Here is a 25,032-nt window from a genome sequence, read left to right as displayed (position 1 = left end):
TTCTTTTGATATTTAAGTTATAACCATGAAGAATGCTAAGAAGGCAACTCCAGCCTGGTCACTACAATTCTAATTTTAAAACTTCGCTTGCTACTTTTGATGCCAATTTTAAAGCTACCCGACCAAAAAAATAAATCCAGAACATCTTATAAACGCCATTTTTCACAAGTATGCAATAAATAAAACCATGAAGTTGGTTTTGATGACTCTGCAATCAACTAATGAACTGCACTTTGTAGGGGAAAATTTTCAGATAAACTATCTGTATGACCAAGGAGGACAATGTGGAGCCAGGTAAAAATTATTTGAACCTTAATTATACTTTACTAGTTGTCAGACCTTAAGTATTTCAGATTATCTCTCATCTTCTTTATAAGGGTCACTCTGGATTGAATTATGTCCCATCCCCCAAATTCTTATGTTGAAGCCCTAATTTCCAACATTACCATATTTGGAAATAAGGCCTTTAGGAGATAATTTAAGGTGAAATGAGGTCAGAAGACTGAGGTCCTAATCTGGTAGAACTGATGGCCTTAACAAAAGGAGGAAGAGAGAGGTCTCTCTCCACTCACATGCACAAAGGAAAGTATGAAGACACAGCAAGAAAGTGATCCTCTGCCAGCCAGAAAGAGACCTGACCAAGATCCTTATCAACTGGAACCTCAATCTTGGACTTTTCTGCCTCCAGAACTGTGAGAAACAAATTTCTGTTGTTTAAGCCACGTGGTCTATGGAATTTTGTTACGTCAGACATATTTTTATTATGCCTTTCAATCAACTGAGATCAGGCTAAAAGTTTTTTAAAGAATAAGGTTCTAATCAAATGTAAGTGGCTATTGGTCATCTGATTTTTATTTGCTCACAAGACAGTGACGGGTAACTTACAAGTAAAATTATTTTAAAATCCGTCAGTAACCATGCAACACAACCTTTCTGTGTTGATGTTCCACTGCTGTTTTCTGGGCCAGAGTTTTCCCTGCAGATGGAAAGTCCAAAGAAACCTGGGGTTCCACCTTAGTAGGAATTTAGTAGGAATGGTCTAGGTAGTATAAGCATGCACTCTTGCTTAAAACAAGTGTACTTTAGGACAAAGAAAACAACTACAGATGAGAAGAACTTGTCTTTGTTTTAAAGGCATGCTATACTTCCTGTGTGCTTGTACTGTTCTTCTAGAAGTCAGTGCTTAAAAGACACTAAAGTCCACCCCTCCACCCCAATGAAGTTTTCTGTAGCTGTCTCACTAGTCTCTTGTTCACTTGCTGAGAATGCTTCCTTTCGTTCCGTTATGTGAATGCCTGCAATTTAATTATATTTAATAACTGCCTGTTCAAAATTTATTGGTGAGTTACACAATTTTAAAATAGGTGAAAAGATTTTACAATATTTTGAACTCATCATGGTTTTCTATTAAGGTGTGTCAAATATTATATCACTTCATGTTTACTGGCTACCAACACTCTATTAAAGTGTCCTAAAACTCAAAGATAAAGACTTTTGCAAAGTGACCAAGGGGTGGTTCTTCCATCTTTGTGTGTCCACTTAATAGCCTATCCAAAGTATATCAGTATGCAAGGTCATTTCTGAAGAAACCAATTTAATTTCCACATTCTATATAAGTTTACTTGGCCACAGGTTATTCAGTATTCTAAATTAAAGAGAAAATTTTTACCTAGACGTCTCATGGATTTTATCATGTTTCAATTTCTTACTCGAAGGACCAAGAAAATTTACTTGAATGCAGAAATGAAACACTGTTTTAGAACTGAAGAATGGGAGTAACTGGTACTTAATAGGGCTTGGTTAGGGAGAAGACAGGTATAAATAATTTACAATCAAGTTGCCTGTATTCCAGGGTATCTTACAGATAGATATTTTAAGTAATGCTGAAATCAGAGGAAATCAGACCAGAGGTGATGACAAGATGAATAAACCTTAATCGAACCTAACCTGGACCTCTGTAATACATTAATTGTACAAAAAGACCATCCATCCATAGGTATTCATTATGCCATTTTTATTTTAAAATAATTAATGAGACATAAGTGGCAAATGTAACTGTTGAGCAAGTCAGGTTTGTATTGTTCTGCTTCTCTACAAGGAAGCCACTGTTATTATCACGTAGTTACTGTTTCATGTGGGAACCCTTTCTATTATTCCACCTACTCAAAAAAAGTGGCTTTTACATTTTTATTATTTTTTTAAATTCTTTCTGCACAGGAACTTTAGCTAAGTACTTAGTTGAAATATCAGTTTAGACCACATCTCATGGTAAAGGGAAAGAAAATAAAACACAAAAATGGTTAGCACTTTATCCAAGGTCAGAATTAAAAGGAGTCTTTAAAACATTCTCCTGTTCTATGGCCATCTAAACATTTATATAGCGACCTGATTATTCAATACTATGTGCACATAATCCAAGTTTTGTGGGGATTCTGGTTTGAAAGATCAGTATCTGAGACAAGGGAAAACACAGGCTTCCCCTGCAATCAAACTAGTGTGTTCCTATGAAAGCTTTTGTAAGCCAAGGTGGGAAAAGCAAGGAAGCAATTACCTGAAGACACATCTTCCTAATGGATGCACAAAATAATTCCAGATAAAGCACAGATGCTCACAGATCCAGTTCAGAGCTATGGTGGCTTGGTGCTGAAGGTACAACAGTTCCCGAAGTGGGCCGGGAACAGAGTTTGGTGGTGCCCCTGCGGCCACTCAGGGCTCAGGGTGCATGCGACCTCTATGAGGGGCTCACAGAAAAGCAAATGTTGAACATTATTTTCATTTTTCACCTTTTTTCATAAAAGTGAACACCCTCTTTATTTCCATTAAATGAAGGTTGACTCTCATGAAAGAAAAATGGCATAAAGTGAACTTTTGTGAAGTGGAGGGTACCTGCAACTGTTTGATTTCCATATCATGTGAAATTTTACAGGCAAAACTATCCTCTGATGTTGGACGTGGGAAAGTGAGCAGTGGTTGGAAGGAGTCACAGGGGCCTTCTGGGGGTCCTGGTTTATTAGATGGATGTGTTTACTTTGAAAATTCATCAAGCTGTACACTTAGGACTGGCACATTTCTCAGTAGGGATGATATACTTGAATAAACTTTTAAGTAGTGTGTTAGAACTCTAATGTCTGTATTTTAAAATAGAAATAAGGAGAGAAAAATTAGGGGAAAGAAGTAAAGAGCTCCATAAGAAACTGTGTATCCTTTGAAAGGACCATAATCTAACAACTTGAAAAAGGTTGGGGGTGATTAAGTCAGAGGAAAACTGGATCCCTGGAGAACTGTATAATGAGCAGAGGGGGTACACAGAAGGAAAAGGTGGATCTAAATGCAGGGGGGTGGGGGTAGGGTGGGAGGGAGGAGATCACGATCTTTTGTTAAGAGGCAGGTGTCCAGGGAATGGGGCAACAGTACCCCCCCCACACTAGGATTACAGTGAAGGAGCACAAACAAATCAATGTTTTTTTTTTCCTTTTTAAACAATGATCTCTGCCTGTCCACCATTGTAGTTATAATTAGAAAACGTAATTCCTCCCTAGCCCTTAAAGTAACTCACTGGAACCCTGTAATTAGCTTTGATTATTATCTACTAATCATGCATTGTATCTACCAAAGATGTAAGCTTGTTTTCTTTTGAGTTTTACATATTATAAATGTTTTTGCTCATTACAATGAAATATTGTAATAGGTATTTGAAAATGTAAACTCCATCTCAAAGTTCTCCTTCATATGATGCTACTAAAAGTGTTGAGAAAACAGAAACTGACTTAGAGATTTAATTAAATAAACAGACAGATCCAAGATTTTAATCTGGAATCTTAGCTACAATATGGTAATAACTTAAAAAAACAAAATGACAAACAGTCTTTTGGAAAGAAGACACATTGCCTGGCATTTGGTGAACTCCATCTTGAGTCCAGTGACACTACGTGATTCCAAATTCTTTTGAAGTGAATGGGTTCAGCTTTTTCTAAGGTATATAGGAACATTAAGGTCTGTTCAAACCCAGTGCTGTGCTGACAAAGCTTAGGCAAATATGGCGACAAGAAAAACTGCCAGATTTACTTACATGTAGAAAACAGGGCGCTATCATTAAATAGGGATTCCCTACCAATGTAATGATAAAGTCAAATAATTTATGTGCTTACTTGAAAAAGAATCTTTCAACCTTTAGAAGTATAGGCCCTTCTGACCTTGTGTTCTATTGGATTTGTCTGACAACAAGAAGTGAAAGAATTCTGTGGCTCCATTGTCTCAACAGTGGGATCTAAGAAAACACTGGCAGGACTCATCAGAGAGGTTTATGAGCCTGCAATTCAAAGAGATTAAAAGGAAAATCTACGGAGATTCTTTCACACTGAAGAATAACATTAAATAACTATTAGCAGCTTGGTTCAGTAAAGCTTACTAGAGCTCTCGCTGGGTCATTCACAACTTTCTAAAAGAGGAAAGGTTTTTTTCAGCTCCATTTGGGAATCAATAAATATTTCTTACTTCTTACAAGACAATGGAATTCCAGTCCTTTAAAACTTCCTCCTAATGATAGTAAAATTTCTAAAACAGCTCTTTGTTTGCTGCCTAAATAATTACACTTCCTAATCCCGGGAAACCTTTTCTAACTGTAGCTACAATTCAAATAAATAAATAAAAATAAATAAATGACTGCAACAAAAAGCTACCAAGAAGAAGAATTTAACTTTATGGATGAGATATCTAAAAATCTCATTCAACCACTCAACCCAATATGGATCAAAAGATCCAGTCTAAATGTAACTGTGTCCCTACTATTCAAGTATGGGACTGCTGTGTGTTACTCAAGCGCTCCCCAGAACACTCTTATTTAGCAATTAGTTTACTGTATTTATTTTTATGCCATTTAAAATACTTAAAAGCTTATTTCAAACTGACAGATGCCATCAAGTGTGTTAAATGCAAATAGCAGTATTTTCCTTCAGGTCTAAACTCAGTATCTGGCTGCTTTAAAACCAAATAATTTTAAACAATCACCTCCTTCTTAAAAATAATTTCACTTAAGGGTGTCCTTTTCCCAATGTATTTTCTTAATATTACATCATAAATCTATCAACCATGACAATACTCACCTTTTGTCACATAATTTCACTTAAAAATCATTTTCAAGTTATAGTAAATAACTTGAAGAAAATCTGTTTCTTGCCCTTAACAGTCACTGTTCTTGGAACAGTCTCTGTCTTGGTAAGAGACTCAGAATCAGGCAATGTTTAACTTGAAACCTGCTCATTAAATCATAAAGCTCTATAATTCTTTCTCAGATAAAATTAAAGAGTCACAACTGCAAGGCTTTTGATACTGAAGAAAAACTACCCACTTGGGCCTTAATTATGGACTTGAGCTACTGAGCTTTCATAAACTGAATGTACACCTAGTGCAAGGAAAGGTACCAAATGAATCCGGAAACTGAATTTCATGTTTCACTACAGAAAGGCAGGACACGGCAGCAGAATGAAGCCTGGCCTCTCACTCTGACCCTTAAATTGACTCATTCCTCATTATTTGGAACTAAAACAGTAGGTTGTACACACCTATTCAAGACATGGCAACCCAGCACAGTGATTAAAGTCAAGAGAAGGGCTTTGAGTTTCCCCTCAATCAATTATTAGTTATTTGCCCTTTGTCAAATAACTCTGAGCCTCAGATTCCTTCTCTGGAAAACAGATATTAATATCGTCCTTACAAGGTTGTTAATCAATGATTAAAAGACAACTGCCACAGTTCTAGTGCTTAACAAATGGCAGCTATTTTAACTCATTATTAACTCCCGATGTTTGTGTTGACCTGTCTGTAACAGAGCGTAGGAAAATGATTCAACCGTTGCACAGTCGGGAGCCTCAGGTACCACAGTGTAGGATGGCAGCGACTTTTGACCTTGTCTGGATTCGTAACAGTATTAAGAAGTTTTATGTACTTTACTACCATCAGTACCATTAAAATTGATCCATTATTATCAAAGACATTGTCCAAATAATTATTTAGTCCTTCCAAAGCATCAAACAGAACTAAAAGATAGGAGCCATGGGGGTAGGGAATCAAAATAATTTGTGGATTAAATTCAGAGGTCAGACATAATGACAGTAGATTAGAAAGTCACGGAAAGCTTCTCTCCTGGGGGTGGGGGGCGGTGTGAGCGGAGATAGGACTAGAATCGTACCTTGAACAAAGAACATGCTGTGAAGAAGCAGAAGGGGAGGGTGTTCTGAGTTACTACAAACAGCATAAGCAGACGCCTTTGGGAATCCCTAAATGGATGGGGAGAAGATTCACATCAGGTTTGTGATCAGTGATGAGGTTGGAAAGAGTAACTAGGGTCAAACTTTAAAGTTTCTGTCCCATTTAAATTCCAGGTGAATAGGTTGTGTTAGGGAGTGGGTATAGTTATATATGTTCTTAAACAAGAGTGAGAATAAAGAAAGCTCAATCAATCAAAATAAAAATGACTATGGGAGAAAGCCAATTAGCAGCTGTGGAAATAGCCTAAGTGTATGTTATAATCTGGGCATGGACTGCTGCAGTAGCTATGAGAATAAAAAGATCACTTAGAGGGAAAAAAAGCACACATTAAAGAAGAAATGCCAACATTCATTTTTAACTCATTGGTTATATACTGAGCAAACTAGAAGTAATCAGAGTATAACACGAAGCAAAGATTTCAAGTCTGAGGGTTGAAAACAAGCAATATGAAAGGTGGGCCCAGCCTTGGTTTTGAACCCATTGTTTTCAGTTGGGTCAATTATTCGAGTAGAAATTGGGAAAGAGGTTAAAGACGGGAAACAAACTTCCTAAAACCCCACATTTTCTCTGTTATTAAATTAGAACTTCTGATTATGTCGACGTATTACAGGAGTATAACTATAGTCTTGCCCAGAGGTTTCTATAGCATTATTTGAAACTAGCCAAATTTTTATTCAAGATCACTGAGAAACTACAAAAACAGTTATTTGTATTCAGATAAAAGTAACAATGTGAACAGTCGCCTTCTTGTCACAAATAAGATGAAGCAAGGGGACCCTCACAGAAAGTTTTATCTATATTATCTTCTCTCTCTGAAGAAATGCCAGTCCCTAACTGTCTAGATGGATTTTCTGCATCATTTCACATACTTACACTTTTCCCAGAAAGAGTCACCAAAAAAAAAAAAGCCCACTGATGCTTATCTTCAAGTTTTACCTGCAGCACATTTTTATAGCCAATTTTCAGATTCCTAAAATCAAATGGAGATACTGATATAACCATAAGTGGAACCTGACTAATACAAGTATTTTATAAGGGTCAGTTTTAGCAAATAATTTACACAAATATCTACTGGCCTTAGGTTATTATTCCAAACAACCCAAATTCACATTTTCTACATTTAAAAGTATTAATTCTCTTCTTAAGGAGTTAGTCAGTCTTTAGTGTTAACTTCATTTTCAGGGAGCATTCTTATTTTATTTTTTTTTTGCATTCTTAAATTTAAGAAATTCCATGTTGATTCAGTTCTCTGGTGCATAGACGATGGTGGGGTTTTTAAGGTATGTTCCTCATTTGGTCCAAGATTTATCTGCTTATCTCCCATTCTCAAATATTTATCCTAATAAACAGATGAAGTGAATTGTGTAACACCAGAAATGATCTTTTTCTACCTAGGTAAGGAGAGTATAGCTGATTAGCTTCAAGTAAAGACACTAACTTTACAATGTCTGGCTTAATCCCCTTCAGAGCCCAGCTGTGTAGTGTGAAGGCTCTACATCACCAAAATAATTCACTAACAGAGAACCAAGATGCATCTTAATGTAAAATAATATACCACCAAGGATTCCAGACACAATCTGCTTTTTTTTTTTACAACATAATTTAATTTGACTGACATCATCCGAATGAAGGTCTGCTCCTCTTCAGATCATAGTGAAGTCACCTAAGCGTAAGCTGTGTCACTCTAGAGAGCCACTGGGACATCAGAAACGTGTGTGATTCACGCTACAAAGCTACTGAATCATGATCCCTATTCTTTTCCTATGACACCCTTCTGACGTGCTTTTAAATATGCTTAATATATAAGGAAACTCCCCACAAGAATTACATAGGTGCAAAAATCTGTTCAACAGGTATTATCATGTGAACATTTTATAAATCCTAAAAGGGATTTTCCAAAGTGTTCACCTGGTTGTTGGAAGTGCAAAGACTAACCTTGAATAAGTACATCATGCCTTTCTTTTTTTTTTTTTTTAACTACATGCCTTTCAAGGGAACGTGGAAAGCAGTCTTTGGAAGCATACTTAAAAACAATAAGGTAAATATGTCCAACTGAAATTAATTGATTAAATTCACTAGCTAACACTGCTTTCAAAATGTGTAATATCTGGGTACTAAATATTACTCATCTTTTTTTTAGGTCTGCTTTTCTTCAGCCTGCCCAACACTGCCCTAAAGTGTCAACCAAGAGTATAGAACTGGAAATGATATGAGAAAAAATATAGGTAATTTTCTTTAGGTTATCCTTCCCAGAGTTTTCCTTTTGATAATTTCTTCTGTGAAGCAAAGAAATATGGATTCCAAGGACCCCTTTAAATGATCTTTTACAGAAATAAATGGTTGCAGGTAATATATGAGACTTCCCTTAACAAAAGAGTGTCAACTCTGAGCTGTGAAATACAAGAAAGTATCCAATATCAGCCAATAAAACACCTCTGCCTCCTTCCCAAGTACACAGAACTCAAATTTATTTTATACTATACATTAGTGGAGGGCAGGAAACAAATACATTTAAAACACACCCTATGAAAAGAAAGTTCTACAATGAACTACATGCAAAAAGAGTCCTGTATAACAAAGCTATTTCCATGTCCCCATGATAACAAAGCTATTTCCATGTCCCCAGGGGGTGACCCAGAAAAAAAGAGTGCTTTGACCTGGTTATAACACATTCTCTCTCTCTTGGTAACTTATCCTGGTCTTCAGCAAATTATCACTCTTAAAAGGTTTTCCTTCTACCAATCTAAATCCTAAGTGTTAGAAGTTCAAGTTCATTTCCTTCTTTTGAGGAGCCACTTGTTGAAGATGGGTCAAGAAGGAAAAATTAATGTTGGTATTGAAGAGAAATGACAATACAAAACTAGGTTTATTTGCAGTTTTAAAAACAGCTCTAGTATGAAAGGCTTAAAAACAGCAAGTTATATTTGGATAAGAACTTCCATTTCTTATCTAAACAGCAAAACCAATCTCAATTTAAAACTGAAACAAAGCATTTGCACTATGAGGAGCCTTTGATAATAAAGGAAATATTTAGTACTTGGATCTGGGGTACTAAAATTTCATGGAAATGTGTATTTCTGCTGTCATAGCATAGTTCACCCACCTGAAACACCTGCAAGCAAACAGACATTATATAAATTCCCAGAAGATCTGCCTATTTATCTGAATCAAGCTCAATCTCACTACATTTGGTTTGTCTGAACTTTGCTGTGACTTTATCAATGATTTACAAGAATCTCCTGTGATACAGTAGGCTAGCGTTGCTTCCATTAAAACCTCCAAACTCAGGACTCAAAGCTCAAAAGAAATCCACATTTCCAAAGACTTCTCAAAGGCAATGGAGAAACACTTGAGGATGTTGCTTATTTGTTCTTCCAAAATCTCTTAAACCCTACTTTATGTAATTCTACTGCTCATGTTTAACCCTGCTCCATTTTTCTCTCCATTTCTGGTCTTCCCCACCCTATGCCCTAGAGCAAAAGAAAATATTTTTTTATTTCTGATCTCTCCCTATCTCTTCCTCTGTAGACAGTAGGTTTCTAGTCAGTTTCACAGATAGGCTCTTAACAGTACCAAGCTGTGGAGTAGCAAACATGCAGAGCAACAGAGCAAGTACATACGCTATACTCCTTACAATACAGTTGTGGGGATCATCCTCACCTTAAGCACATCAGCACCCCAGAATAAAGACTGATAAACACGTGCAAAGCATCATGAGACACTGTCATCCCCAGCAGAACCTGGTCACGTCAGAAACATAGTTAACTTCTCACACACTACACACTCATGTGAACCAAGGTCAAAAAGGTCTATCTGTGGATAGAATTCACCCTCAAATGAAACCACTTCTACATTCCTTCTTCTGCCAGAAGTACAAGCGTTTACAGAAGAAATACAACATTTGAAAGATGTGCATAAATATATTAGATAGAAGGAGGACCCAATATTCAAAGCAAATTTGAAAATTAATTCAGATTCACTGCAAAGATATGTTTGTCAGTTTCTTAACATTTTTTAAAAAGTAAATACTAATCATCTTGAGAGATGATCAGTATTATGAAAGTCACTATTAAGAACTAATACTCTAGTATGTAAGCAAATTGCTCATGAACTCTTTACACAAAGGCATCACACACTGCCCATAAGAAAGACTCCCTCTGAAAATAGATATGGAAAACCCAAGTGTGTGTGTATATATATATACATATATATATATGTATATATAGAGTTGGCTTTAACCTGTAATGCTGTGTTTCAGGAAATGCCTTATTTCTCAAATCAAATTTTTATAACCTTAGTAACAGGAGCCTTATGATCATTCTGTGCTAAGTTTGATGGCGTGCCAGTACAGACCATGGGAGAAGATTGAGTAAAATAAAGTACAGAGACATGAGCTCTCATCAACACATCTGAGTCAATGCTGAGCCTGGTGCGCTATGGCAGAGGGCAACTGAGTGTTTTCCCCACAGGCCGTGGCTGATTACTGACTCCTCCCATTAGCATGTAGGGTGCATACTGAAGGTTCAGAGAGAAGGCTGGGGGACTCCTATCCCAAGGCCAGGCTGAAAGACAGCCTATCACTTCATGTAACTGCAGTCCATGTGTGACAAACCTGACCTACATTTCTCCCTTTCTTTCTCACAAGAGCCTGTCACTGTTTTAAGAAGCTATTTTCTAAAATGCACAAAAGGAATGACTTTTAAAATTGCTTAGGAAATGTACATTCCTAAAATATCATTTATAGCAATCTCATAAGGAGTATCGTTTATACAGGAGATAATCATAAAAACCTAGCCTAATATAAGCTCAGAGACAGCCAAGAGTGCTTTATGATCTTATCCTTTGTATTCTCCTTTAGATTGTCATTTATACAGTAGAAACTCCTAAAAGTACTACAATTAAATTTTTAATCAGTACATAATTAAATTTAATAAAAAGGAAGTTTTTAAACATAAAAAACATATTCATTAGGAATGTATAATTAAATATGTTTCATTAGTTATAAAAAGTAGCTTTCACAGCTTCACAAGAAGCCACATCCTAGTAGTTCCGTTAACTTCTCAATGGATACACAATAATCACTACCAAGAATAGGGCATAATTAGAAGCAACGACGGGGAGGAGGAGAAAGGAGGCAATAATAACTTGGTGTAAATGCTGGAGCGCACGCCCCAGGAGTGGCTGCACACTGCACTTCACAGAGTTGCCAGCGTGCTGGGCTCCTCACCATGAGTACCTACCATGTCGCTGCAGGTCATACTCTTTTTTTGTCTCTTCATTCCCTAGAATTTTCCATGCCTGATCAATTTCAATGAACTTCTGTATACATTCCTCCACTGATCCTGCTGGCGCATCTGCACTCTGTTTATCTGGATGATACTGCCAATCAAAAATAAGGGCAAGTGATGAGTGGTGAGGGTTGCGGGCAGGTAGGTCACCAAAAAAAAAAAAAAAAAACCAACCTAAATCTGAGCCGTATTTAAGAGATGGTAATGAGAAGATGAAAACTAAGATGCCAAGCAACGAGACTACAGCATTGGGCACAGGAGACAACTGCCAGGTTAATTAGAGCACTGGAGTAGCTATAAATCCACTGGTGACATGACCTGTCACAACGTGCAAAGACAGCATTTTCTGGATAATTTGCTGATGGAATCACTGGTCTCATGGACAATTTACCTAGAGAGGATGACTAACACAAACAGAAATAGGTACATGCAGACGAGCAGGACATGACAGAGAAGAGTGCAAACTGCAGAGTATGAAGCTCTCCTCATAAAATGTGCTTGGCTGGAAATATCACCATACACTGCTAGCTTTTCTTTTGAAATCACACAATTATACTTTTTAAAATAAAACACTTCTCACCTTCTGGTTCAGCCCTGAAGATTTTAAAGTTATAAATCCCCAAACACAAATTTTTCTTGAAAAATGGTTGTTTTAGGCTAAATTTGTAGGAAACAGCTTTAAAGAACTCAACAAAACATTTGAATACAAATTAAATCATTAGTAAATCTTTCTTACATTTGTTTTCATGCTGAACTTCACACTGCTGATGATCCTCACTAGCAGAGCAAAAGCTACTGTGGTATTTGGTTGCTCAGAAGAACTAGTGAACATCATGCATGCTGGGACAAAGATTATTACAGCAAAGAGAATCAAGTTTCCATTTTTCTTTTGGCTAACTATTTCTCTTCCTCACTCCCTATGTCCAAGTCTATCAGCTAACAATATTTAAATATTTAAGCTAATTAAGATAATGACTAAAGAAAAGGAAGCTAAGGCTTATTGTTTCACCTTTTTTAGGCCATGATTTATTAAATGGTCCTCATAAAGGTTATTCCCACACTGAAGTTTAATCAATCTTTAAAGTTAGGATATTAAATAATGTACCAAAGCCAAAATAGAGTTGGCTATATTAAGATCTCTAGCAAACTCTTCTTACACTACGTAAAGATGATCTGTATATATAACAAGTCTGGTATGAATCAATGTTATTTCATGCAATATGCTCAAATACACCACTAGCACACATTTAAGATATACTTACATGTGAAATCTCAATCTCAGTATGCCACAAGCATTGAGTAAGGCCCTAGAGAAATCCCTTAATCTAGCAGCTGTAACATATAAGTACAGACTAGAATACACGTAATTTCTAATAAGCCACTAGAAAAACCAACAGTGGTTGGTACAATGAACAGAAAACACTGGACCTAATCATTTATCAACCTGACCAAGAAAGCCTTACAAAAGCAATAATTAATTTCTGCCTGCCCAAAACTAAAAGCTATCACTAAATTTTGAGTCATATATCAGTTCTATGAGAGTCAAAGCACAACTCATTTTCACTAATTTGATATTTTCCTGACTGCTATTTTAAGTAAGTAATTCATGATCTGATGCTTTTTAGATCTATTCTGTTGTACTAACAGAATGGAATAAATCTTACACTGTAATACAGACAATTAAAAATGACAGTTATAGCAAGAAAATAAGTATGGCATTTGGAGTGCTAAAGGCCTCAGTCCAGTCTGCTTTGATAGCAAGTTCCAGAACAAAAATGAAGGTCTAATAAAGACAATACACTTGGTGATAATAGCTCCCAAGGATACCAGGTCCTAATCCCTAATTCCTGTATATGTTATCTTATTTGGAAAAGGGGTCTTTGCAGATGTGATTAAGTTAAACATTAGGGTTATCCTGAACTGCCCAGGTGGGTCCTAAGTATAATCAAAGTGTTTCTGTAAGAAAGAGGCAGAGGGAGATTTGACGCACAGAGAGAAAGGGAAAGGTGGTAATGAAGACTGTGCAGAGAAAACCTTTAAATACTGGCCTTAAAGACTAGAGTGATGAGGCCACAAGTGGTCACCAAATGCTAAGAGAGCAAGGAACAGACTCTCCCTCTAGAGGGACGGTGGCCCTCCCAACACCCTGACTGTGCCCCAATTACAATGATTTTGGACTTTTAGCCTCCAGAATTATGAAACAATAAATTTATGCTGTTTTATTTTTTATAAGTTACTTCTTTATTGAAGGATAATTGCTTTACAGAATTTTGTTGTTTTCTGTCAAACCTCAACATGAATCAGCCATAGGTATACATATGTCCCCTCTCTCCTGAACCTCCCTCCCATCCCCTGCCCCTATAGATTGATACAGAGCCCTTGTTTGAGTTTCTAGAGCCATACAGAAAATTCCCGTTGGCTATCTATTTTACATATGGCAATGTAAGTTTCCATGTTACTCTTTCCATACATCTGACCCCTCCTCCCCTCTCCCCACATCCATAAGTCTATTCTCTATGTCTGTTTCTCCACTGCTGCCCTGTAAATAAATTCTTCAGTGCCATTTTTCTAGATTCTGTATATATGTGTTAAAATATGATATTTATCTTTCTCTTTCTGACTCACTTCACTCTATATAATAGGTTCTAGGTTCATCCACCTCATCAGAACTGACTCAAATGCATTCCTTTTTATGGCTGAGTAATATTCCATTGTGGATATGTACCATAACTTCTTTATCCATTCATTTATCCATAGACATCTAAGTTGCTCCCATGTTCTAGCTATTGTAAATAGTGCTGCAGTGAACAATGGTATACATGTGTCTTTTTCAATTTTTAGTTTCCTCAGGGTATATGCCTAGGAGTGGGATTGCTGCATCATATGGTGGTTTTATTCCTAGTTTTTAAGGAATCTCCATACTGTCTTCCATAGCAGCCGTATCAATTTACATTCCCACCAACAGTGCAAGAGCGTTCCCTTTTGACCATACCCTCTCCAGCATTTGTTTGTAGGTTTTTTGATGAGGGCCATTCTGACCGGTGTGAGGTGATAGCTCATTTTAGTTTTGATTTGCATTTCTCTAGTAATGAGCAATGTTGAGCATCTTTTCATGTGTTCATTAGCCATCTGTATGTCTTCTTTGGAGAAATACCTATTTAGATCGTTTTCCCACTTTTTGATTGGGTTGTTTGTTTTTCTAGCATTGAGTTGTATGAGCTGCTTGTATATTTTGGAAATTAATCCTTTGTCAGTTGTTTCATTTGCTATTATTTTCTCCCATTCTGAGGGTTGTCTTTTCACCTGGCTTATAGTTTCCGTTGCTGTGCAAAAGTTTTTAAGTTTAATCAAGTTCCATTTGTTTACTTTTGTTTTTATTTCCATTACTCTAGGAGGTGGGTCATAGAGGATATTGCTTTGATTTATGTCATTGAGTGTTCTGCCTATGTTTTCCTCTAAAAATTTTATAGTTTCTGGTCTTACATTTAGGTCTTTAATCCACTTTGAGTTTATCTTTGTGTGTGGTGTTAGGACGTATTCTAATTTCATTATTTTACATGTAGCTGTCCAGTTTTCCCAGCACCATTTTTTGAAGAAGCCGTCTTTGCCCCATTGTATATTCTTGCCTCCTTTGTCAAAAATAAGGTACCCATAGGTGCATGGGTTTATTTCTGGGCTTTCTATCTTGTTCCACTGGTCTATGTTTCTGTTTCAGTGCCAATACCATACTGTCTTGATGACTGTAACGTTGTAGTATAATCTGAAGTCAGGAAGGTTGATTCCTCCAGCCCCATTCTTCTTTCTCAAGACTGCTTTGGCTATTTGGCGTCTTTTGTGTTTCCACATGAACTGTGAAATTTTTTGTTCTAGTTCTGTGAAAAATGCCATTGGTAATTTGACAGGGATTGCACTGAATCTGTATACTGCATTTGGTAGTATAGTCATTTTCACAATATTGATTCTTCTGACCCAGAAACATGGAATATCTCTCCATCTGTTAATGTAATCTTTGATTTCTTTTATTAGTGTCTTATACTTTTCAGTGAACAGTTCTTTTGTCTTTTTAGGTAAGTTTATTCCTAGATATTTAATTATTTTTGTTGCAATGGTGAATGGGATTGAGTCCTTAATTTCTTTTTCTGATTTTTCATTGTTAGTATATAGAAACGCAAGTGATTTCTGTGTATTGATTTTGTATCCTGTAACTTTGCTAAATTCACTGATTAGCTCTAGTAATTTCCTGATACTATCTTTGGGGTTTTCTACATACAGTATCATGTCATCTGCAAACAGTGAGAGCTTTACTTCTTTTCCTATCAGATTCCTCTTATTTCTTTTTCTTCTCTGATTGCTGTAGCTAGGACTTCCAGAACTATGTTGAATAATAGTGGTGAAAGTGGACACCCTTGTCTTGTTCCTGATCTTAGGGGGAATGCTTTCAGTTTTTCACCATTGAGAATAATGTTTGCTGTAGGCTTATAATATATGGTCTTTACTATGTTGAGATAGATTCCTTCTATGCCCATTTTTTGAAGAGTTTTAATCATAAATGAGTGCTGAATTTTGTCAAAGGCTTTTTCTGCATCTATTGAGATTATCATGATTTTTATCTTTCAATTGTTAATATAGTGTATCATATTGATTAATTTGGATATACTGAAGAACCCTAGCATTCCTGGAATAAACCCAACTTGATCATGGTGTATGAGCTTTTTGACGTGTTGCTGAACTCTGTTAGCTAAAATTTTGTTGAGGATTTGTGCATCTATGTTCATCAGTGATATTGGCCTGGAGTTTTCTTTTTTCATGTTGTCTTTGTCTGGTTTTGGTATGAGGGTGATGGTAGCCTTGTAGAATGAATTTGGAAGTGTTTCTTCCTCTGCAATTTTTTGAAAGAGTTTTAGAAGGATAGGCATTAGCTCTTTAAATGTTTGATAGAATTCTCCTGTGAAGCCATCTGGTCCTGGGCTTTTGTTTTTTGGCAGATTTTTGATCACAGCTTCAATTTCAGTGCTTGTAACTGGGTTGTTCATAATTACTATTTCTTCCTGGTTCAGTCTTGTAAGATTGAACTTTTCTAAAAATCTGTCCATTTCTTCTAGGTTATCCATTTTACTGCCATGTAGTTGTTCATAACAGGCTCTTATAATCTCTTGTATTTCTGCATTGTCTGTTGTAACATCTCCTTTTTCATTTCTAATTTTGCTGATTTGATTCTTCTTTTTTTCTTGATGAATCTGGCTAAAGGCGTGTCAATTTTATCTTCTCAAAGAACCAGCTTTTAATTTTATTAATCTTTACTAGTGTTTGTTTCATTTCTTTTTCATTTATTTCTGCTCAGATCTTTGATTTCTTTCCTTCTACTAATTTTGGTTTTTGTTCTTCTTTTTCCAGTTGTTGTAGGTGTAAAGTTAGGTTGTCTATTCTGTTTTTCTTGTTTCTTGAGGTAGGATTGTATTGCTATGAATTTCCCTCTGAGTACTGCTTTTGCTGCATCCCAGAAGTTTCGAGTTGTTGTGCTGTCATTGTCATTTGTTTCTAGAAAAATTTTCATTTCCCTTTTGACTTCTTTAGTAACCTGTTGGTTATTTAGAAACATGTTTAATGTCCATGTGCTTGTGTTTCTTACAGTTTTTTTCCTTGTAATCGATATCTAGTCTAATAGTGTTGTGGTCAGAGAAGATGCTTGATACAATTCCAATTTTCTTAAATTTACTGAAGTTTGATTTGTGACCAAGATGTGGTCTATCCTGGAGAATGTTCCATATGCACTTGAGAAGAAGGTTTATTCTTCTGCATTTGGATGGAATGTCCTGAAGATATCAATGAGATCCATCCCATCTAATGTGTCATTTAAGACCTGTGTTTCCTTATTAATTTTCTCTTTTGATGATCTGTCCATTGGTGTGAGTGGGGTGTTGAAGTCTCCTCCTATTATTGTGTTATTGTCAATTTCTCCTTTTATGTCTGTTAGTGTTTGTCTTATGTATTGAGGTACTCTATGTTGGGAGAATACATATTTATAATTGTTATGTCTTCCCCTTGTATTGATCCTTTCATCATTATGTAGTGTCCTCCCTTACCTCTTGTAACCTTCTTTATTTTAAGGTCTATTTTGTCTGATATGAGGATTGCTACTCCAGGTTTCTTTTGCTTCTCATTTGCATGGATATATTTTTCCATCCTCTCACTTTCAGTCTATATGTGTTTTTAGGTCTGAAGTGGGTTTCTTGTAGACAGCATATATATGGGCCTTGTTTTTGTATCCATTCAGTCAGTCTGGGTCTTTTGGTTGGAGCATTTAATCCATTTATATTTAAAGTAATTATTGATACATGTTTCTATTGCCATTTTCTTAATTGATTGGGGTTGATTTTGTAGATCTTTTTTCTTCTGTTGTATTTCTTGACTATAAAGTCCATTTAACATTTTTTGTAAAGCTGGTTTGGTGGTACTGAATTCTCTTCACTTTTGCTTGTCTGAAAAGCATTTTATTTCTCCATCAATTTTGAATGAGATCCTTGCCAGGTACGGTAATCTTGGTTGTAGACTTTTCCCTTTCAGTACTTTAAATATATCCTGCCATTCCCTTCTGGCCTGCAGGGTTTCTGCTGAAAGATCAGCTGTAAAGCATATGGGGTTTCCCTTGTATGTTACTTGTTGCTTCTTCCTTGCTGCTTCTAATATTCTTTTTTTGTGTTTAGTCTTTGTTAGTTTGATTAGTATGTGTCTTGGGATGTCTCCCCTTGGGCTTATCCTGTATGGGACCCTTTGTGCCTCTTGGACTTGGTTGGCTATTTCCTTTTCCATGTTGGGGAAATTTTCAACTATAATCTCTTCAAAAATTTTTTCATGCCCTTTCTTTTTCTCTTCTTCTTCTATAATTAGAATGTTGGTGTGTTTGATATGGTCCCAGAGGTCTCTGAGACTGTCCTCAGCTCTTTTCATTCTTTTAACTTTATTCTGCTCTTCAGAAATTATTTCTACCATTTTATCTTCCAGCTCACTGGTTCATTCTTCTGCTTCAGATATTCTGCTATTGATTCCTTCTAGAGTATTTTTAATTTCAGTAATTATGTTGTTTGTCTCTGTATGTTTATTCTCTAATTCTTCTAGGTCTTTATTAATTGATTCTTGCATTTTCTCCATTTAGTTTTCAAGGTTTTTGATCATCTTCACTATCATTATTCTGAATTCTTTCTCAGGTAGTTTGCCTGTTTCCTCTTCATTTATTTGGACTTCTGTGTTTCTAGTTTGTTCCTTCATTTGTGCAGTATTTCTCTGCCTTTGCATTTTTTAAAAAAATTATTGTTCGAGGTCTCCTTTTCCCAGGCTTCAAGGAAAGTTGAATTCTTTCCTTGAAGAAGGTTGAATTCTTTCTTCCTTTTGGTTTCTGCCCTCCTAAGGTTGGCCCAGTGGTTTGTGTGAGCTTCACATAGGGTGAGATTTGTGCTGAGTTTTGGTTTGTTTGTTTTTCCCCCAATGGGGAAGGCTGAGTGAGGTGATACTCCTGTCTGCTGATGATTGGGTTTGTATTTTTGTTTTGTTTGTTGTTTAGATGAGGCGTCCTGCACAGGGTGCTACTGGTGGTTGGGTGATGCTGGGTCTTATACTCAAGTGGTTTTCTTTGTATGAGTTCTCACTATTTGATACTCCCTAAGGCTGCGATTCATGGGGTTGCAAGGAGTCAGACATGACTGAGCAACTGAACTGAACTGAAGGTTAGTTCTCTGGTAGTCTAGGGTCTTGGAGTCAGTGCTCCCACTCCAAGGGCTCAGAGCTTGATCTCTGGTTAGGAACAAAGATTCCACAAGTGGTTTGTTATGGCATTAAGTAAGATTAAAACAAATATCCAAAAACGAGAAACCAAAGATCAACCCCAGACAAATGGCAGTTACAAATTCAGGCAAATAACAATTAAAATAATGGAATATACACATATACATATGCACCCATGAGCAAAGTGAAAACAGTCCAACAACAACAACAAAAAGTACAGTAGGTTGACCCGGTGAACAAAGTAAATCAAAAATTACATTTACCAGTTAAGAACAAAGCTAACTAAAGCACAAACTAGAAAACAAAATTAAAGCAAGGTGCCAATTGGGGAATACAGCAATGAAAATAAAACTAAAAAAAATGTTGAGAAGAAAGGAAAGAAAGAAAAGAAAAAAAGAACAGATATGCAAAGTTAAATAGAGGTAGATAAGGAAGATTTATATACATTAAAGATTAACTGCAAGGGGAAAAGAACAGTAGGAAAAGCAAACAAAGGAATAAATGTAGAAAAATAATAATAGTTTAAAAAATTAAAATTAAAAAAAGAGAAAAGAAAAAAAAAGCAAAACTTCACAGAACTACAAAAGTCCAACATAGACGCACAGGTTTATAACAACAATAAAAAATGTGATGGAGGAAACAAAAAAGCTCAAAAGCTTAACAGATTTCACAGGGCCAATAAAGTCAACAACTACAACAGAGGAGGTAATAAAAAAGAAAAACATCCAAAAGAATCTACAGAACAAGTCAAAACATAAGAATAATAAATGTTTTTCTTTAGTCACTGTTGTCAGACTCCTTTCCCTCGCTGGGAGTCACAGTCCACCTCACCTCCCTAGGATGCCCTCCAACACTGTGCTGATCTCTGAACCTGCTGTGGGGGCAGCTCAGATTCTAAGCTGGTCCTGCTCCTGTGTGTTCTTGCCTCCAATGTCCACAGCTATCAGAGTTAGTGCATTTTCTTTTGTGGGAGCTTTCAGTGGCCTTTTTTATATTCCATAGACAGAGCCTGCCTAGTTGATTGTGTGGATTTAATCTGCAGCTTGTACAGCTCGTGGGAAGGTTTTGGGTCTTCTTTAGTGACACCACCCCTGGGTTTCAGTTGTGGTTTTATTTCCATCTCTGAATGCGGGTCGTCACTAGGGTTTGCTCCTGAGGCTGCCCTGGAGGACTTGGGTTTGCCCCTGTGAGGGCCAGGGGTGGAGGTGGTGCAACTGCTTGGGTCATAGGGGTTTTGGCAGCACCAGGTACTCAGGGGAGTTGGTGGCTAAGCCAGCAGGAAATATAGTGCTCTAGAAGGGTATGGCAACCAGTATTGGTGAATACTCTGTAGTATTCTTGCCTGGAGAACACCTGTCTCTGACAGAGAAGCCTGGCAGGCCACAGTCTACAGGGTTACAAACAGTCAGACACTACCGAAGCGACCCTGTGTGCATAGACCCAAGACTTATTTTGCCTGTGGCAGCTCTGCCCCAGTGAGAGTTGAGCGTGAAGGTGGCGCAGCTGCTTGGCATGCGGGGACCCTGGCAGCGCCAAGTGTGCAGGGACACAGACTGCCTCCACCACAGGAGTTATGGCCCTATCAGTCTTTTTTCAAGCTTCTTGTAGCTGGCGATCAGACGGCCTCTTTGGCCAGTCTTTCTCCCTAGCTCTGCCCATTCAGGCACTTAGAGGGCTCCCTTGCCTGGGGTATTTCTCTGTTGTTCCATGCATCAGGCACATAGAGGGGGCCCCTCTGCCTGGGGTCCTACCATATAGAGCAGCCCATCAGGCACTTAAAGGGGCACCCTGGGTGGGGTCCTACTCTGCAGTTCAGTGCCTCAGGCATTTGATGGGCCAGCCTCTCTTACTGTTCAGCTGCTGCTGATGGCTTGTGGGGAGAGAGAAGCTATGGTGATGGCTCCACCTCTATGCATGACTCAGCAGTATCGTCTTCCATGACTGCCTGACTTTTCTCCACAGGCATTTCCCACCACAGTCTCCTCCCTCACATTCCCTCAATCTATCTCTCCACAGTCAATGGCAGCCCTCATCCTGGGATCTCTCCATAATCCCCAAACTCCAGGTCCCAGCCACTGTGCCTTCCATGGGACCCGCGTCCCTGTGCAGGGTATGTATGACTGCAGCAAACACTGTCTGATTCTCATTCCATTTAGGCTGCCACAGATCAGCTGTTTCAGTCTCAGCCTTAAATGTTTCTCCTCTGATTCAGACAATTGCCCCGATGTGGGGACCAGACCCCTGCTTCAGTTCCCCCACCCACTGAGGGCAGGTCCAGTCCTACTATCACTCCTGTTTTTCCTCATCGTTCCTTCATCCTACCGAGTTATGCGAGGTTCTATGTATTCTTTTCCTCTGGTTAGGTACTCCTGTCCACTCTCAGCTGGTGTTCTGCAGGCACTTCTGTGTCTGAAGTGTATTCCTGACCTATCCGTGGAGAGAGATGTACTCCACGTCCACCTACTCCTCCGCCATCTTGTTCTCCTCTGCTATTTTAAAGCCACTAAGTTTGTGGTAATTTATTTCAACAGCCACAATAAATTATATACAATCTAAACACATCTATGGTTTAAATCTAGAATACATCTAGCACAACTTCTAAAGATATTTCAATTAAAGGTCTATTAATAAAATGGTGTCATTTTTTATGTACAATGTTAACTGCTATGACTCTATTGACCACAGAAACCAAGCCTCTAATATTAGGTTTCAAGACTTTCTGATCCCAATGAATGTGAATTTTTTTCCTACTATTTTTATATTGGAGACCTCCCATGAGAGGCAGGCTGAAGCATTCAGTAGCACCACAAGAGACCACTGTCATTTTCCTCTGTTGTTGAGGCTTATTTTATTCTTTGCTCCTTTTTACTTTGAATCCCACCAGCCAAACCTTCCCAACCAAAGCTATTCCTACTGCATTCACTCAATGGTTAAATGAAAGACAGAAAATGTAAAACATCCTGTGTTTCAGGGTTTACTAATCCTGATTTAGTTCTTGGTTTGCTAACTGAAAATCCAGAAACAGTCACAAAAAGATACTATGAACTTCCTTATATTGAAAAAAATTCCAGCTAATCCTATAAATAACAGGGAACTCTGAGGAAAACACTCATCTATCAAATACAGAAAATACTGATACTCAACTAAAAGAAGAGGCATGTACTAAAATCAATGTTGTAAAGTTCATTTAACTTCTATTTCTTACCAGTACTAAATTAAAATGCATTCTGCTGAAACTGGAAAAACTTAAGTCACCTGGAAGCAAAGAACTCAAAATTAAGAAATCAGCAAATTTTTCAACAACTGGAAAAATTAAAGTTTAAGAAATTACCAATTACAATAGCCTCAAGGGGGAAAAATGGAAAGAAGTAATATGTTCATGATGAGAAGATCATGTCCATTTTTCCTATACTGATAGAAGAATTTTATGCAATTCCTCAAAAATTGCAGTGAGCCACTCTGAAGAAGCAGACAAGATGATTTTAATATTTACATAGAAAAACAAAGGATTTAGAGACTTCCCCTGGAGGTTCAGTGGTGAGAACTCTGTGTTTCCACTGTAAAGGGCATGGTTTGATTCCTTTTCTGGGAACTAAGATCCTGCATGCCACATGGCATGACAAAAAAAAAATTAGAGATTAAAAAAAAAAATAGATACAAAACAAGCAAAAGAATATTCAAAAAGTACAAAGTTGGAGGACTTGTATGACCTGATTTCAAGACTAATATAAAGCTATGGCTGCCACTGCTAAGTCACTGTAGTTGTGTCTGACTCTGTGCAACCCCATAGACGGCAGCCCACCAGGCTCCTCTGCCCCTGGGATTCTCCAGGCAAGAGGCAGTGGGTTGTCATTTCCTTCTCCAATGCATGCACGCATGCTAAGTCGCTTCAGTCATGTCCAACTCTGTGCAACCCTATGGACAGCAGCCCACCAGGTTCCTCTGTCCACAGGATTCTCTAGGCAAGAATACTGGAGTGGATTGCCATTTCCTTCTCCAATAAAGCTAAGGTATGTATGGCAAAAACCAAACACAACATTGTAAAAGTTAAAAAATAAAATAAAATAAAGCCGTGGTAATCAAGAATGTATTACTGGCAGAAATATATACAAATTAATGGAATGGAAGAGTCTAGAACTAGACGATACATATACAGTCACTTGCCTTTCAACAAAGGTGCCAAGGCAATTCTGTTGGGAAAGGACAGTATAGAACAAATGACGTTGAAACAACTGGATGTCCATGGGGAAAAAAGTTAACCTCAATCTCTATCTTATTACATATACAAAAATTAATTCAAGATAAATCATAGATGTAAATGTAAAACTCAGAACCATAAAGCTTCTAGAATGAGAAACAGTATCTTGTCCCTTGGCATAGACTGCTTTGACAAAAAGCACAAACTATAATGAACAAAATGGGTAAACTACATGCAATTTTAAAACTTTTAGCTCATCGAACATACCATTAAGAAAATAAACAGACAAGCCACAGACAGAGAAAAAAAAATACTGTCTAAATATTTATCTAATACAGGATTTGTTTCCAGAATAAACAAACAAAAAATTCTATAAGTCAATGGTAAAAAGACATACTAATTAAAAATAAGGTGGGGGGGGGGACTTGAACAGACATTTTTCAAAAGAAGACAGATGAATAGATAATTATACATGAATATACACTCAAACGTTTTCATTAGTTATCAGGAAAATATATATTAAAATCATGAGAAACTACTAGCACCTAATAGAGTGGCTCAAATAAAAAAAAGACTGATAACACTAAATGCTGATGAGGATATGGAGTAACTGGAACTTTCATATGTTGCTGGCAGGAAACAATTTGACAATTTCTTAAAAACACACACATCTACTCTTGAGGTCAAGCAATTTCACTGCTAGTTACCTCAGAGAAATAAAAATTTATGTTCACAAAAAGACTTAGAATTTACCAACACACTTTTTCATTAACAGCCAAAACCTGGAACCATAAATGTCTACCAACAGGAGAATGGATAAATTATAGCATATCTGTAAGGGAATACTACTCAACAACAAAGAAGAAAACAAATTTGATACAGTCAATAATAACACAGATGGATAGCTAAAACATTATGTTGGGACTTTCCTAGCAATCCAGTGGTTAGGACTCCATGCTTCCACTGTAGGGGACATGGGTTCAATTGCTGGTCCAGGAACTAAGATCCCACATGCCCCAGTTTGGTCCCCCCAAAAAATAAAATAAATAAAAACAAGTAAAAATAAAACATTATGTTAGGCAAGAGAAACAAGAATAAAGGATACATAGTATATGATTACACTGATATAAAATCCAAATTCAGGCAGAACTAAATCTATATAGCTGGCCCTCCATATCTCTGGATATGCCATTTTACATAAAGAACTCGAACATCCTTGGATCTTAGTATCCTCAGGATGTTCTAGAACAAATCCCCTAAGAATACCTAGCAATGAATATAGTGATAAAAATCAAAAGTTGGTGGCCAGGTTGGAATAGGTTATGGGGGTGTAAATTAACCGGAAAAGGACATAAAGGAATTCTCTGGGAAAATAGAAATGTTCAATTTCCTGTTTGGGATGGTAGTTACATGGTACAAATTCCACCAAACTAAACCCTTAAGATTCATGCATTTTTCAGTGTATGATGACCATGTGTGTTAGTCACTCAGTCGGGACCA

The 25,032-nt window shown here is 37.1% G+C and overlaps 1 protein-coding gene across 3 annotated transcripts in view; it reads right to left on the bottom strand.

Moving 5' to 3' along the window:
• Positions 1-25,032, bottom strand: part of DNAJC24 (DnaJ heat shock protein family (Hsp40) member C24) — a 71,176-nt gene that overhangs the window by 7,860 nt on the left and 38,284 nt on the right. For all 3 annotated transcript variants that reach the window (XM_043481550.1, XM_043481551.1, XM_043481549.1), the window contains exon 3: positions 11,508-11,646. In XM_043481550.1, coding sequence (XP_043337485.1) covers positions 11,508-11,646 — 139 coding nt within the window. The remainder of the gene's footprint in view (positions 1-11,507; positions 11,647-25,032) is intronic.

This window comes from Cervus canadensis, chromosome 11, assembly GCF_019320065.1.
Source record: "Cervus canadensis isolate Bull #8, Minnesota chromosome 11, ASM1932006v1, whole genome shotgun sequence".
Taxonomy (NCBI): Eukaryota; Metazoa; Chordata; class Mammalia; order Artiodactyla; family Cervidae; genus Cervus; species Cervus canadensis.
This window is presented reverse-complemented; position numbering and strand designations above follow the sequence as displayed.